Source organism: Abramis brama (assembly GCF_963993115.1).
Source record: "Abramis brama genome assembly, chromosome: 18".
In the NCBI taxonomy this organism is placed as follows: domain Eukaryota; kingdom Metazoa; phylum Chordata; class Actinopteri; order Cypriniformes; family Leuciscidae; genus Abramis; species Abramis brama.
This window is the reverse complement of record NC_139980.1, coordinates 34,515,665-34,529,793: the sequence shown is the minus strand read 5'-3', so window position 1 is coordinate 34,529,793 and position 14,129 is coordinate 34,515,665. Positions and strand designations below refer to the sequence as shown.

The 14,129-nt window shown below is 35.6% G+C and overlaps 1 protein-coding gene and 1 long non-coding RNA gene across 3 annotated transcripts in view; one reads left to right on the top strand and one right to left on the bottom strand.

The window, feature by feature from the left end:
• Positions 1-3,229, bottom strand: part of fig4a (FIG4 phosphoinositide 5-phosphatase a) — a 112,559-nt gene extending 109,330 nt beyond the window's left edge. For both annotated transcript variants that reach the window (XM_084090872.1, XM_084090873.1), the window contains exons 1-2: positions 3,123-3,229; positions 2,239-2,346 (exon numbers count right to left, since the gene is read on the bottom strand). In XM_084090872.1, coding sequence (XP_083946998.1) covers positions 2,239-2,301 — 63 coding nt within the window. In that variant the 5' untranslated portion in view covers positions 2,302-2,346; positions 3,123-3,229. The remainder of the gene's footprint in view (positions 1-2,238; positions 2,347-3,122) is intronic.
• A 51-nt stretch (positions 3,230-3,280) lies between these two features.
• LOC311068439 overlaps positions 3,281-14,129 on the top strand; it is a 34,580-nt gene continuing 23,731 nt past the window's right edge. The window contains exon 1 of the long non-coding RNA XR_014603375.1: positions 3,281-3,324. This is a non-coding gene — a long non-coding RNA (uncharacterized lncRNA). The remainder of the gene's footprint in view (positions 3,325-14,129) is intronic.

The window sequence follows — 14,129 nt, the reverse complement described above, 5'->3', positions numbered from 1 at the left end:
ATATAACATACGTACGACCGCAAAATCAAATTTAGCCAGTCAGATCAAATCCGACATTGTGATGGCAGTTTTAATTGAGAGAATATTTGACTATTAACTATTCAATGAAATGCATTAATAAGCGAATTAAAAAATATGTTGAGGAAAAATGGAGGAAAAATCAAATAGTGTCTAAAATATACACTATAAACTCTAATCTAAATGTCATATATCAGCTATCAATATTTTCTTTCCTATAATGATTAGACATACTTAGATTGCACAAAACTATACAACTACTTATTAAATCTTATTAAAACGGCTCTTTCTGAGCCGAATCACTGCGGTTCAGACACTCACTCTGACATCAGGCCTGTTTAACGGCAGCTGAACACTGCCATCTAGGAGCACAGAGCAATATTTCACAAATATTAAAAGAAATAAAGAGGACCTGTTGTGCTTTTGTCCATGTTCCTCTTTCTTCAGTGTGTGTAATGTTGCTGTTTGAGGATGACAAGAGGAAGTTCTTCTCTATATCAGAGTCAGTGTTTCTGAACTCCTGAAACGCCTCCATTAGTCTTGAGTTTCTCCCGGGAACGAACACGTCACAATATTCCTCATTATAATAATTAATGAGCAGAATAAAGGGGCGGGGCCTGGTTGAGTTAGTTAGTAGTAGGGATGTGCGATACGATCGATCGAGATAACGATGATTGTCGTGACTTTAAAAATATACATTTATTTTTTCTGATTTTGCTGCATTTAGGGCGGTACCCGAGTTCTGATTGGTTAGTAGAGATTCCCACACATAGACTAATTTGTGTTAAGAAATCAACACCGGCCGCCACATATTGCGTTTCGTTATTCTTTTTTTTTTTTTTTTTCGCTATTTAAAACACGCAGCGTATTCGTTCAGCTGCATTTCCTTTCCCTGCTCTCCCTCCGTCTCTCTCTCTCACACACACACACACACTCCCCTCCGTGCACACCGCGTCTGTCTCCATGAAAACAAGATAATCCGAGATCAAAAAATATTTTATATTCTGAATACACTGTTGTCAGTGTGTTAATGTTGGAGTCCCGACCCTCAGCAAACAAGCGATTGCGTCTTCTTTAGTACGTTAACTAACGTTAGTCGCAAGTTTCGCAAGTTTGCGCAAGTAAAATGCAGTTGGGTTGTCGAGGTCAAAACACTATATAAGCTGTGAATTAAATAAACTTATTATAAATAATATTATGTCATTTTTAGGGTGTTAAATGTGTGGATTTTGTGAAGCATTTTTGATTAATATTTAATATAATAAACTTTTGTGTAACGAATTATTAACGAAGGAATTATTATGAACCACAACCCCCCTTTAGAAATTGCTTTCTAATCTGTGGGAAACACTGGTTAGCGTTATAAACGCCGGTCGAAATAAAGTGAAACTATGGATTTGTAAGTGCGCAGTGATCCCTGGAATCACTTTGATTATGAAGATACATTTAAGTGCAAGATGTGCAGCGCCAAATGATCATATACATAACATTATACTTAGAACAGCATTGTGATCGAACGTCGTGCTTCAGTTTCCCGTGTTTCAGCGTTGTTGTTACGGGAAGAGCGCATCCATGATATTATTAAAGTCCCGCTGTAGTCAATTTTAGCCCTTAGAACTCATCTTTGATCACCAAAATGACATATTGCCTTAAAATAGCTTGAATGTAACTCGACACCCTTGCCTCATTCTATGAATATGCAAATGAGCCCCGCCTCCACTCACTCACTCAGCTCAGAGATCCACTGGTTGACGATCACACGTTGATCTGATTGGTTACAAGGTAGTTTGTGACGTCAGAAACACCAGCGATTTCAAAGCGTGTTTTTGAGACTGTCTTTGGTTCACTGCAGTTTTAAGGAGGAAATACTCAGCAATGGAGTCGACTTATGAATTTACACATGGTTTGTCTTAAAGCATATTAAAAACACCACATAGACATATAAACAACATTAAAAACTGGATTTTCACCACAGGGGGACTTTTTCTCATCATATTTTTTTCAAAAGTAGCCTTACGTTTTTATTAAAATAGTTTCTCATCATGGCTTCAAAACACACAGGGATTTCTGGTATATATATATATATATATATATATTCATATTCGGATGTGCATGAGCTGCTGATCTGATTCACAATCGCATTATATGCTGTTCCCTGCATTTAAAAGTCCAAAGCAAATCCATGTATCCTTCAATAATAGTTAATGAAACGTGACTTACAGCTCTGGTCTCGTAAAGCACCAGTTTCTGAACTCCTCCAATCACAGCGGCTGTCAGAGGCATGATGATGATGATGATGATGATGATGCTTCCGTCCAATCAGTGACCCTTCAGACCGTAAACATGCAGATGAGACACACATCAGAGGAATCCAGCACATGCTTTATATTCTGAACCTTTTCTATTATAGCTACAGATCACAAGTTCAACTTCAGAATCTGCAAATAACTAATTAATAATTAATCATGAATACTGCATTTTTATTCAGTACTGCCCTGAATAGGTGATTCCACATAAAAGACGTTCCATATTTAGTTTAAAGATCTTACTTTTTAATTTAGCCGGCTCTTTAGAAGCTACATAATATATTTAATATAGTATAATATCGTATTTATTATTAATTTATGTTCTCCAGAAGAAAAAATAAGAACAATTTACATTGATTAATGATCCTGCAAGAACCACAACTGTACATGCTTGAATGACAAATAAAAAAAGAGGATGTACAATTGTGTCGATTATAATATTATTCATAAACCAAAATAAGGTCATTCCAATGATAATAAATTCATTAACTTAATGTCATTCTTCATAAATCTCAAAGATATAAATAAATAATAATAGAGATTTTAAAATAATAAATAATAAAGTCGATTTCACTTCAATGAACAAATTAAATAAAGGTTGGGTCTTAGTGAATTCATTTTTACATATAGATTTAATATGATAATCCAGTAATAATCTAATATGAACATAAGAAGAAAGGTCTCGTTTAAATGTTTACTGCGTTTAAGGGCTGTTTACTGCCTAATCTTTGTGTTTTCAAAAATAAGACGCTTTCTAAATGACAGAATTATAACAAGAGCCAAATAAATAATACTTACAATCAGAAGACGGCTGCATGAGTGTCGATATCTGGAGAAATATTGTGCAAAAACAAAACGCTACACTGAGTCATGTGACTGTCATGTGCAGCTGAGACGGAATCTCTGCTGGGACAAATAACACGAACGCGAAAGCGATTTAAAAAAATAATAATACACCTGCGACTACTAACAGACGCGGGCTCGTTTGAATGTCTATTTTGTGAGTATGAAAAACATTCAGTTGTTTTTGCTGATTTGTATTTTGTTGTAGTGTTAGATAGATAAGTTAACATGACCTAGATGTCCATTTCCTGAAAGAAATAGTAAGTGTAAAAGTATTTTACATTTCTGAAGACCTTTTGGTAACCGCGAAAACTTACCGCCTTGATCCAAGATGTAGTGGGTGGTTGTCAAGGCGTTGCTAAGGTGTTCCAGTGTTTTTTAGAGTGTTGCTATTCAGTTTTGAGTGCTTTCTGGCTAGTTGTTTGGGCGTTGCTATGACTTCTGAATGGAGGATCGGCCGTTATGTGGGAGTGTGGGCCGTTACCATAGACTGTAAAAAATAGGCGGTTACTCACCGCGATATAACGATAACTTCCTGTTTAAAAAGCCCGCGGTTCAGTTATGTACGCTTTAAAGTCGGTGGATTAGGATTGGGTCAATATTTTTATCGTCCAGATGGGAAAAATGTTCTGGAATTGATTGAGATCGTTTCTCTGTCGTTTGTGGACACTGCTATTCTTATGGGTTTAAAGTTAAAGTTTTTGTGTGGTAAAACCATGGTTAATTTTCATAAGGTTATACATAAAGTACTTTAACCTGTAGGAGTGACCGTGAAGATGTAGTTCTCTTCGGGTCCTGTAGATGTCGCTGTGTGTTCATACATCAATAATCAGAGGTTTCTTTTTGTGTGTAAAAGTACAATAAAATTAGTTTTGTAGTCTATTGTACTATTATCTGTAGATTCAGAATAGAGTACGTCTTAATGCCCAATAATATCTTGTTTAATTATCTTGTTTAATCTGACAGTGGCATGTTATTTATTTATTATTTAGATTTCCTTTAACACATTTTATTTATTTTCACTTATATGTGAGTGTATGCCAATAGAGTTATTTTAAATGGAAAGAAATCAAGACAGAGATATAAGTTCTGCTCATTTTAGTTTGTGTTGTGTTTCGCTTCATTTGTTGTGTACAGATACATATTGAACTACATCAACAACGACATCATGTCAACTACCGGTCATTAGACTATTAATAGACCATCTGCTTAATATCTGCTAACACTTTATTTTGATGCTTATATAAGCAGAACTTATATGTCTCTCTTGATTTCTTTCCATTTAAAATAACTCTATTGGCATACACTCACATATAAGTGAAAATAAATAAATAAAAGGAAATTAAAATAAACAAAAAAATAAATAACATGCCACTGTCAGATTAAACAAGATATTATTGGGCAATAGACTACAAAACTAATTTATTGTACTTTACACACACTCGTGCACAAAAAGACTTATTCTGCTAACCCGAACCTAACAGTCTCTGAGAATTAGATGTGTAAAGTGGAAAATCAATCAAAATACAGTGTAACCCAGAAATAGAAAGGAATAGGGGTGTAACAATATATTGTGTCACAAAAATATAGCAATACAAAAATGCAACCATATTGCCAAAATATAATGTTGAATATAATGTATAATAATGCGGTGGGGGAATATTTGTGTGTCCTGATAATGCCAAATGTCTGTTACCAGTAAAAAGTGGCTTACGTTATTTTAAATATATCGTCAGTTAAAGAGTGAAAGCATATTCGTCTAAAATAATTCTGTATTTTCATCTTCAGAATCATGAATATTGTTATTCTGGAGTCTCTATTGTCCTGAGCTTTGGGTTTCCAGCATCAAGTCCAAGACTATTCATTTTAACCAACAGTGCATTTTCTGTTAACCTTTTATCATATGTATCGCAATAGTATCGTATCGTGAGTTCAGTATCGTGATATTTCTCGAATCGTGACACGAGGGAATCGTTACACCCCTATATTCTACTAACCTGGGAATTAGTTGACATGTACTTTGCATTATAGTTAGTTTGAATGCCTAAAGTGGACTATCAAAATACAGTAAATGAAACTGAGAAATAGAAAGGAATGAGATGCACATAAATAAATAATAAGATTGTCCCTCAGAGAGTCATCTAACATGTGACCCTGGATCCCAAAACCAGTCTCGAGTCGCACGGGTATATTTGAGGCAATAGCCAACAATACATTATATGGGTCAAAATTATAAATTTTTCTTTTATGCCAAAAATCATTCGGATATTAAGTAAAGATCATGTTCCATGAAGATATTTTGTAAATTTCCTACCGTAAATATATAAAACATGTATTTCTGTGAGTGAATGCTGCACAATCGCCAACATAAATGCACAACTTTGATGGCGATTTACAATGTTTTGATTTTTTTGCACCCTCAGATTCCAGATTTTCTCGGCCAATTCTATGAACAATTTCTTGATTTCTACAATTCTTGTCCTATTCTATTAAACCACACATCAATGGAAAGCTCATTTATTCAGCTTTCAGGTGATGTATAAATCTCAGTTTTAAAAACTGTACGCTTGTGGCTGGTTTTGTGGTCCAGGGTCACATGGTTTAACCAGTTCCTCTCTGCTGTATCCTGGCTGTTATTTTGACAGCATTATCACTGAGAGAGAGATTAGTTGTCTTCGCAATCGCTGTGGCGCCGGCGTGTCCCTCCTCCAGTCAGACAGGGTTTGTGTTGGCAGCCCAGAGAGGCTTCTGGGAAACGTCGGTCCTCCAAAACCCCGTCTGCACCTTCGCTATACGGCCCCTTTTAAAGTCACACGTTCCCTCTCTCTTTGTGTTTCCATTTCCTCGTCTTATACTTTTCTTCCGAATCCTATAGTCGCTAAACAAACACATGCTGTCATCCTGAAACATCCTGAAAGAGTTTGTCTCGTTAGATGGACTCCAGATCCGACGGCGTGGCCTCAAATCAAAGATGTGTTTCTGTCAGCAGAGAAAAATGATTATTACTCAAAATTTGTTCTGGTTATTGACATCTCAGCTTTGTGTCTCTATGTGTTTCTCGTAAAATTCTATTGCTAACACTTTACAATAAGGTTCATTAGTTATGGCCTGCACAAGATATCGAAATTATCGAAATATCGCAAATGTATATATCGTGATATGCATAATGCAACGGCTTGCAATATGAGCAAAAGACAGAGAAAATCACTCGCTCTCGGCTGAATAACTTTTGCAGCTTTAATAAGAATCAGTATATATTTAATTAATACAGTGAAAACTAAGCCGTGTTTTATTTTTGCATTTGATTATTGAGTTTGTGTTGTTTAATAACTCTAATATAGGATAACCTGAACCCCGAGCTTTACACTGATGTTCAATAACTCTTCTTATATACAGTAAAACACTGATGTTCACTGTCAGAAGCTTAGGGATGTTTTCTCGTCACAAAAAGAATGTGAAACACATATCTAGGTTATATAATTTTAAATATATTTTAAAGATAATTTAGGTGTATTTTACACACTTTAAGCATTATCGCATATCGAATATCACATTATTTAATGAGTTATCGCACATCGCGTTTTTCTTCAATATCGTGCAGCCCTAGTTAACATGAACTAAGAATGAATATATTATTGAATTAATATTAATTTAAACATTTTCTAATACACTATTAAAATCAAAGGTTGTGTTTTTTAACATTAGTTAAAGCACTGTGAACTAACATGAACAAACAATGTATGAACAGCTGGATTTTTAACAAAGATTAATAAATACTGTAATACATGTATTGTTAGTTCATGTTTGTTAACTAATGTTAACTAATGAACCTTATTGTAAAGTGTTACCAAATCAAACAAAAAGTGTTACAAAATCTTTATAGGAGCACAAAAACAGACCAAATTGAGTCAATAGTTGCCTTACATTCAGAATATAGCGCAATAAAATAAATGTAGATAGTGACAGGTTGCATTTAAAAAAATCTAAAAAAAATTTAAAAGCTAATTAGTTTTACTTAGAGCGTTTTAATTATTGTTAAGCATTTTTTGGGTAAGTCTGGCCTTTGACCTGAGCATCCTTATTCTGCATTTCTCTGTAAATTTAATGTTGAAAAAACCCATTACATGAAATATTTCAATCACAAAAGCTGCTCAGATCTTGTAAGAATTTGATGAGACGTTCATATCGCTGTCTTTCAGCGAATGACCCGTGTTTCTGAGATCGTGAAGTGCATCTCTGCGTGAGATACGGGTGTTTTTGCTCGTCACCTTGAGACGGTTTCGATAAAACTTGTACGTGAGCGTCAGCGAAGGCTCAGCTTTGACTAGAATCACAGATAATCTCAAGAACACGAAACACAAACACCTGCGGCTCCATGAGGGGTACGTGACGGAGAGATGCGTTCATCATGAGATATCACAGATGTCGGTCCTAAACTTGGTTTGTAAGCAAATTTCGGGACAAATTGGGCCCTAGTTTTCCCAATATCTGCCTGGATTCCATTTTAATGGTTAAATTAAATTGTAGTAATCAAAATTCAAGTCTAATTAATCGAATCATGAAACTTATACAATTTAACTAAATTTACTAAAGTTTAAAGTCCCCCTGTAGTTAATCATTTTATCCCTTAAAGCTACACTGTGTAATTTTGTAAAAGTTGTAAAGTTGATTCTTAGCAAAAAACACTTTGTTCTTTCAAAATTATATGTGCTCAATAATGTGTAATTACTTCTACCAAGTAATCAAGTATTCTCGTAAGCGTAGAATCTGCCATTTAGAATACATACGAGCGAGTCACTCGAATGGCGGCAGCCATGTTGCGCCTCCATCTTGAAAATACAGTAGCCAAAGAGGGACATACCTGGAAATTCGAGGTATGACGAATGCGAGGGGGAGAATACTCACGACTGCCGGTGTGGTGAACAAATGAGTCCTATTGAAGAGATGAGTCCGAGCTTAGGACCCCAGTAGTATGCCACTAGTATGCCTGATCTAAATCTGTTCTTACGATAACTTGTAGCCTAGCTAACGTGAGCTGTCTAAACTGTTAATAAGAAAAATAGTAATATACACAAATAAACATTATTTTATGGTTCTTTTAATTTAAAAAAAGTGTACTTGTAACATATTGTGCTGATTATTACGATAAAAAATAATGACAATTATAATTTCATTACGAATTGCTGTGAATACGGTAAGGCAGTATAAGCTCAGGTAAAGCTCAGCTAGCACGATCATCGGATAACGTTTGCTGTATGCTATGCTACTATCTAAGCTAACTAAAAAACACACAACGAGAAATGTTTAATTTCACAATCTATAGCTTCGGTTAAATACTAGTATATGAAACATATAAGTTAAAATACATTAATGACTCTTTATACTTTAGTACAAACGTCTTCTATAATAAAGTGATTTTGTATGATTTGTAACCGGGCACTAAAGCGATTACCCATAAAACGTGCTTTGAACCAATCGGATTGCTTGGGTCCTAAGCTCGGACTCATCTCTTCAGTAGGACTCATTTGTTCACCACACCGGAAATAATACGGCCACCGTAAGAGTTAAAACGCCCTCGGAATGGGAGGGGCTAGAAAGTAATATTCAGTTGGTAGTCATAAACAATTTCACTGCTAGATGGGAGAAAATCCTTCACAGTGGAGCTTTAAAACTCATATTTGATCACCAAAATCACATATTTAAAGTTTTTCATTGAAATATAATTCTTAATGCCTTAAAATATCTTGAATGTAACTCGACACCCTTGCCTCATTTAGTATACACGGTTCTATGAATATGCAAATGAGCCCCGCCTCCACTCACTCACTCAGCTCAGAGATCCACTGGTTGACGATCACACGTTGATCTGATTGGTTACAAGGTCGTTTGTGACGTCAGAAACACCAGCGATTTCAAAGCGTGTTTTTGAGACTGTCTTTGGTTCACTGCAGTTTTAAGGAGAAAATACTCAGCAATGGAGTCGACTTATGAATTTACACATGGTTTGTCTTAAAGCACATTAAAACACCACATAGACACATAAACAACATTAAAAGCTGGATTTTCACCACAGGGGGACTTTTTAAGTGCCCAATTTTTAGCAAATTTATATATTTTCCCAAATTCCATGTTTTCTGCTTTTTGGATCTCTATGTAGAATTCATAAACCCTTGTTATTAGCGACACCGGTGGCCGTTAAGTGAACTGCAGTAGCAGCTTATTGCTAGCATACAAGAGACTGAACGTGATTCAAGACCCTGATATTCTCACAGAAAAAGTCTTTTTCAGGCTTTACTTAGAAGTAAAAAGAAGTTGGAAGTATTTTTGCATTGATTTACTGTTAACAAACTTCCCGACGCCGTCCACTGCTGAGAGCGACGTTTAGATGAATATGTAAATATGATCTACACGCTTTCCTCTCAATAACAAAATATTATATAGATCTGGCTGTGTGAGACTATAGTTTGAATGAATCCCTTTTCTTCGCACGACACACTGACGTTACAGCACAGAACGCCTCTTTCGGTGTTATCCTGAACATTGTATAAGCATTAGTTTCAGTGTCACTGAACGTCCCGATTCCTTCACATAAACATCAGTCTACAGGCTTTCATAGACAACATGTTTTTAAGTTTCATTACTGTTCACACATTGGCAATAAAAAACTGAATAATGCATGAAAAAAACATACATTTAATACTGAAACATTCCACGTTATACTATAAATAACATTTTTATGACGTGGTCTCATTTAATTTAATATTCAACAATATTATTGATCTCCTGCATTGACATCATTATATGAGAACTGAACTGAGCTGGACGATGACATCAGAGCGGATATATATATAACTGAACTAAATTAATAACTTTTTTACAACAAAAATGAAACATTGCTGAACTTACTTAAGCTGGACTGTGACGCTATTTTCTTCTAGAAACAAACTTTGTTGCATTATTCTCCTGTTATCTCTGTAAAGCTGCTCTGAAACGATCTGTATTGTATAAAGCACTTTATAAATAAAGCTGACTAGGCTTTTCCTCATGGGCGTTTGAAAGAGGAGGACACCAGGAGAGAGTCGTGTGTCTCGGGTTTAGCGTGCCGTTCTTCTCTGGTGGTCCGACTGACAGAGACGCCTCAGGGGTCAGAGACCCCGAAACCCCCACTGACCACTTAAAACGAAAGACAGATCAAGAGACACCTTATGGAAACATTATTAATGACTAAAGGTTTAATTTGGATTCGAATATCATTTGAAATGGGTTTTTATCATAATTGCTGAATGGAATCCTTTACTTGTTTCTTACTACTCACTTAAAAAATTTTACTGTGTAGTTTTGGGTGTTGATTCCAAAATTACTGGCTGTTTTGTTCTAGCTTGCTTGTCTCACCAAATATGATGTGTTTCGTGCTTTCGTTAATCATGTCTTGTATTATATTATCCCATTTATCACCAGAAAAGCTGCCACAAAGACACGATTCCTGTATCTTCCTCTGAGCCAGGGTTACAACTAATGTTCACTTGTCACATGCATGACATTTTTTAAAGGGGTGGTATAATGCCCTTTTCTCAAGATGTAAAATAAGTCTCTGATGTCCCCAGATTGTGTGTGTGAAGTTTTAGCTGAAAATATCACACAGATATTTTTGTATAGCATGTTAAAATTGTCACTTTTTGAGGGTGAGCAAAAACGCACCGTTTTTGTGTGTGTCCCTTTAAATGCAAATGAGCTGCTGCTCCCGGCACAGGGGGCGGAGCTTCAAGAGCTCTTGTCCTTTTACCTCACACACACACACACATGCACTGAAAATTTCAAAAACGTTTTGCCTTTTGTGTTCAAACCGGAGTCAGAAAGATGGAGTGACAACATGTAGAAGCAACAGGACATTTCTGAATGTTAATTGATGCATTTATGTAGCTTATGTGTAGTAATCTTAGTAGTTATCTAGTCATTGATTAGCATATTCTGTCTTTATAATCTATAAATCGTGTTCTGGGGGCGGGGTTTATGTAAATTCTAGGGTTGGTGATGTCACTAACCCAGGAGGAATGTGGTGTAGTCTCTACCAGCCGTTTGTTGTAGTCCTTAAAAAGCGATTTCTTTAAAAGCAAATATCTCCCTTTGCTTTGAACTTTGAGCGTTGTAACTTTGCAGATGTTGGTTATGCTCAAACAGCAACATTACACACTAACTAAAGTTAGAAAAGTCAAATCATAATCAACCACCCCTTTAAAGCCTAATGCTGATTTCATGGTTAGCCCTATGGCCAGAAGAAAACGCAAACACGACCCGTATGTTTTCTGCTGCGTCCGTTACTTATTTACAGTGAATGAAAAGAACTGAATTTTGTGAAAACGGCATATTTATTTATAAACTTATGTTTTGGTAAAGCTCTTTGACGTTGAGTATTTGAACGTATTATTCCACTCCTTTAAAGATTTTAAGTTAAATGATACTTTTTGAATACTGCTTTTTATCCTTAAAACTAAAACGTTTGACTGTTTCTGTACTTTCGAGAAGTTAACAGGGAACGTCGTCTAGTCTTCAATAATGTTATTCATGCCTCATTCATGGAGTGTGTCAGTTACACCTTCGTCTAACACTTTTTAAATGTTACTTTTAAAAGTAACATTCCATTAATGTTTGAAGAATGATAAAACGGAATGTTTTTTTTTTGTTTGTTTTTAAATGAACATTCCGAAATGGAATTTAATAACCAAATGGGAATATTAGTGAAACGTTCTTAGAATATATTTTTGTTAGCTGGGATAAATACACAATTTAAAAAAATATATTCTTATTTTGTGGGGGAAAAATATAGTTTTTATTGAGATTAAACAAATCAGCAGATTTTGGTAACACTTTATTTTACAGTGTCCTTGTTACATATGTTACATGTACTTACCATAGTAATAACAGTAAATTATGCATAATTACATGCAACTAACCCTCAACCAAACCCTAACCCTATAGTAAGTACATGTAGTTAATTAATATTACTCAGTACTTAAATATATAATTACACTGTAACAACGACACCTTAAAATAACGTGTAACCCAGATGTTTTTTCCTCTAGATGCAGGGCTGTGTTTGATGAAAAGAAAGGGTTGTGTGTGTGTGTGTGTGTGTGTGTGTGTGTGTGTGTGTGTGTGTGTGTGTGTGTTATCTGTGTGAGGTCAGATGTGTCCTTCAGTCAGCACAACACCATGATAACACAGTAAACCGCTGATAGAGCCTGAACTCACAGCAACACGACGAGATGCTCCCTGTCTTTACTGCGCTCTCACTGTACTCAACACACACTCGCATGTACAGGAGACCGTAAACAGTGTCACACTGATGCAAGTGCAAGTTATGTTTGTTTATTTTTTAGTTTTATTAATATTAGTGCTGGGCAATGATTAATCGTGATTAATGGCATTTAAAAAAAAGTTTGTGTTTACATAATATATATGTGTGTGTACTGTGTATAATTATTCTATATATATATATATGCATGTGTATATATATATATTATATATAATATAAATATATACAGTATATACATGCAAATATTTCTTAAATATATACTTGCATATGTGTATAAATAATTATGCACAGCACACACACATATACTATGTAAACACAAGCTTTTATTTTGGACGCAATTACTCGTTACATCTCTGTTTTATATACCTTATACACTTTAAGTGATGTAACACTAATGTTAATCATTAAGTTTCTTTATAATTACAAAAATAATTTTAATTTGAAGCTTGGTCATTGTGCTTCTTTTTTTGTACTTGCAAGTTAAATAAACACAATAATTTCACATTGTAATAAAAGTGTCATAATACCAGTTTTAATATGCGAACATGAATCTCTTCATAATTGACTTTTGAATTGAATAATAAAGTGTAAAGCGGATTTAAAAGCTGACCTGAAAAGCTCAAATACAGTCACAAGAAGTCCAGAAATACCGACCCAATATTTCTGTAGATTTTAATTTGAAGCTCTGTTCGTTTGTGAAATTAAGTATTTTTCTGGATGTGAGTGTGTTTGGCTTTAATGATTTAAAGATTTTTTTTAGTTTTTTAAAAAGAGCCAGTCACACGTTGGTCAAGTCTGCTATTTCCAAATTATTGAGTGAGTAAATCTGAGGTGTGTGTGTGTGTGTGTGTGTATTGCAGTGTTGCAGTCGTGGTGTTTACTCAGAATGATAAGCTATGATGGATGTCCAGTGACGGCGCAGGTCACACACACACACACACACACACACACACACACACACACAACACGTGACCATCCGCATGATAACTAAAACTAAGCTAAAAGAGAAATATAGATATCTGAGTCAAATGATCGTCAAGATGTTCAGTTCCATTACCGGCTCTGGAAGGTCTGCAGTCTTTCATCAGTGTGGACCGAGTGATAGATATATGATATATATATATATAGTGAATAAAATATGCATAAAACTTGAATTGTGTGTCGGCTTCGGCTGCGACTGAACCAGCGCTCCTCCAGTTCCTCCAGTTCCTCCAGTGACGGAGATCGAGCGTTCATTGCCTGATGTTCTCAAAAACATTATTTATACTTTAATCATGGATTTTATTTTTAGTCAGACGTTTATAAAAGGTTTGTGTGTGATTGTGTGTCTGTATGTGTGTGTGTGTGTGTGTGTGTGAGAGAGTGTGTCTGTGTGAGTGTGTCTGTCTCTGTGTGTGTGTGTGTGTGTGTGTGTGTGTGTGTGTGTGTGTGGGTATGCGCGTGTGTGTGTGTGTGTGTGTGAGAGAGTGTGTCTGTGTGAGTGTGTCTGTCTCTGTGTGTGTGTGGGTATGCGCGTGTGTGTGTGAGAGAGTGTGTGTGTGAGAGTGTGTGTGTGTGAGAGTGTGTGTGTGTGTGTGTGTGTGTGTGTGTGTGTGTGTGTGTAAAGACTCTGTGGACTCAGTGAGTTCACGCTCGGGTCTGGATCTGCA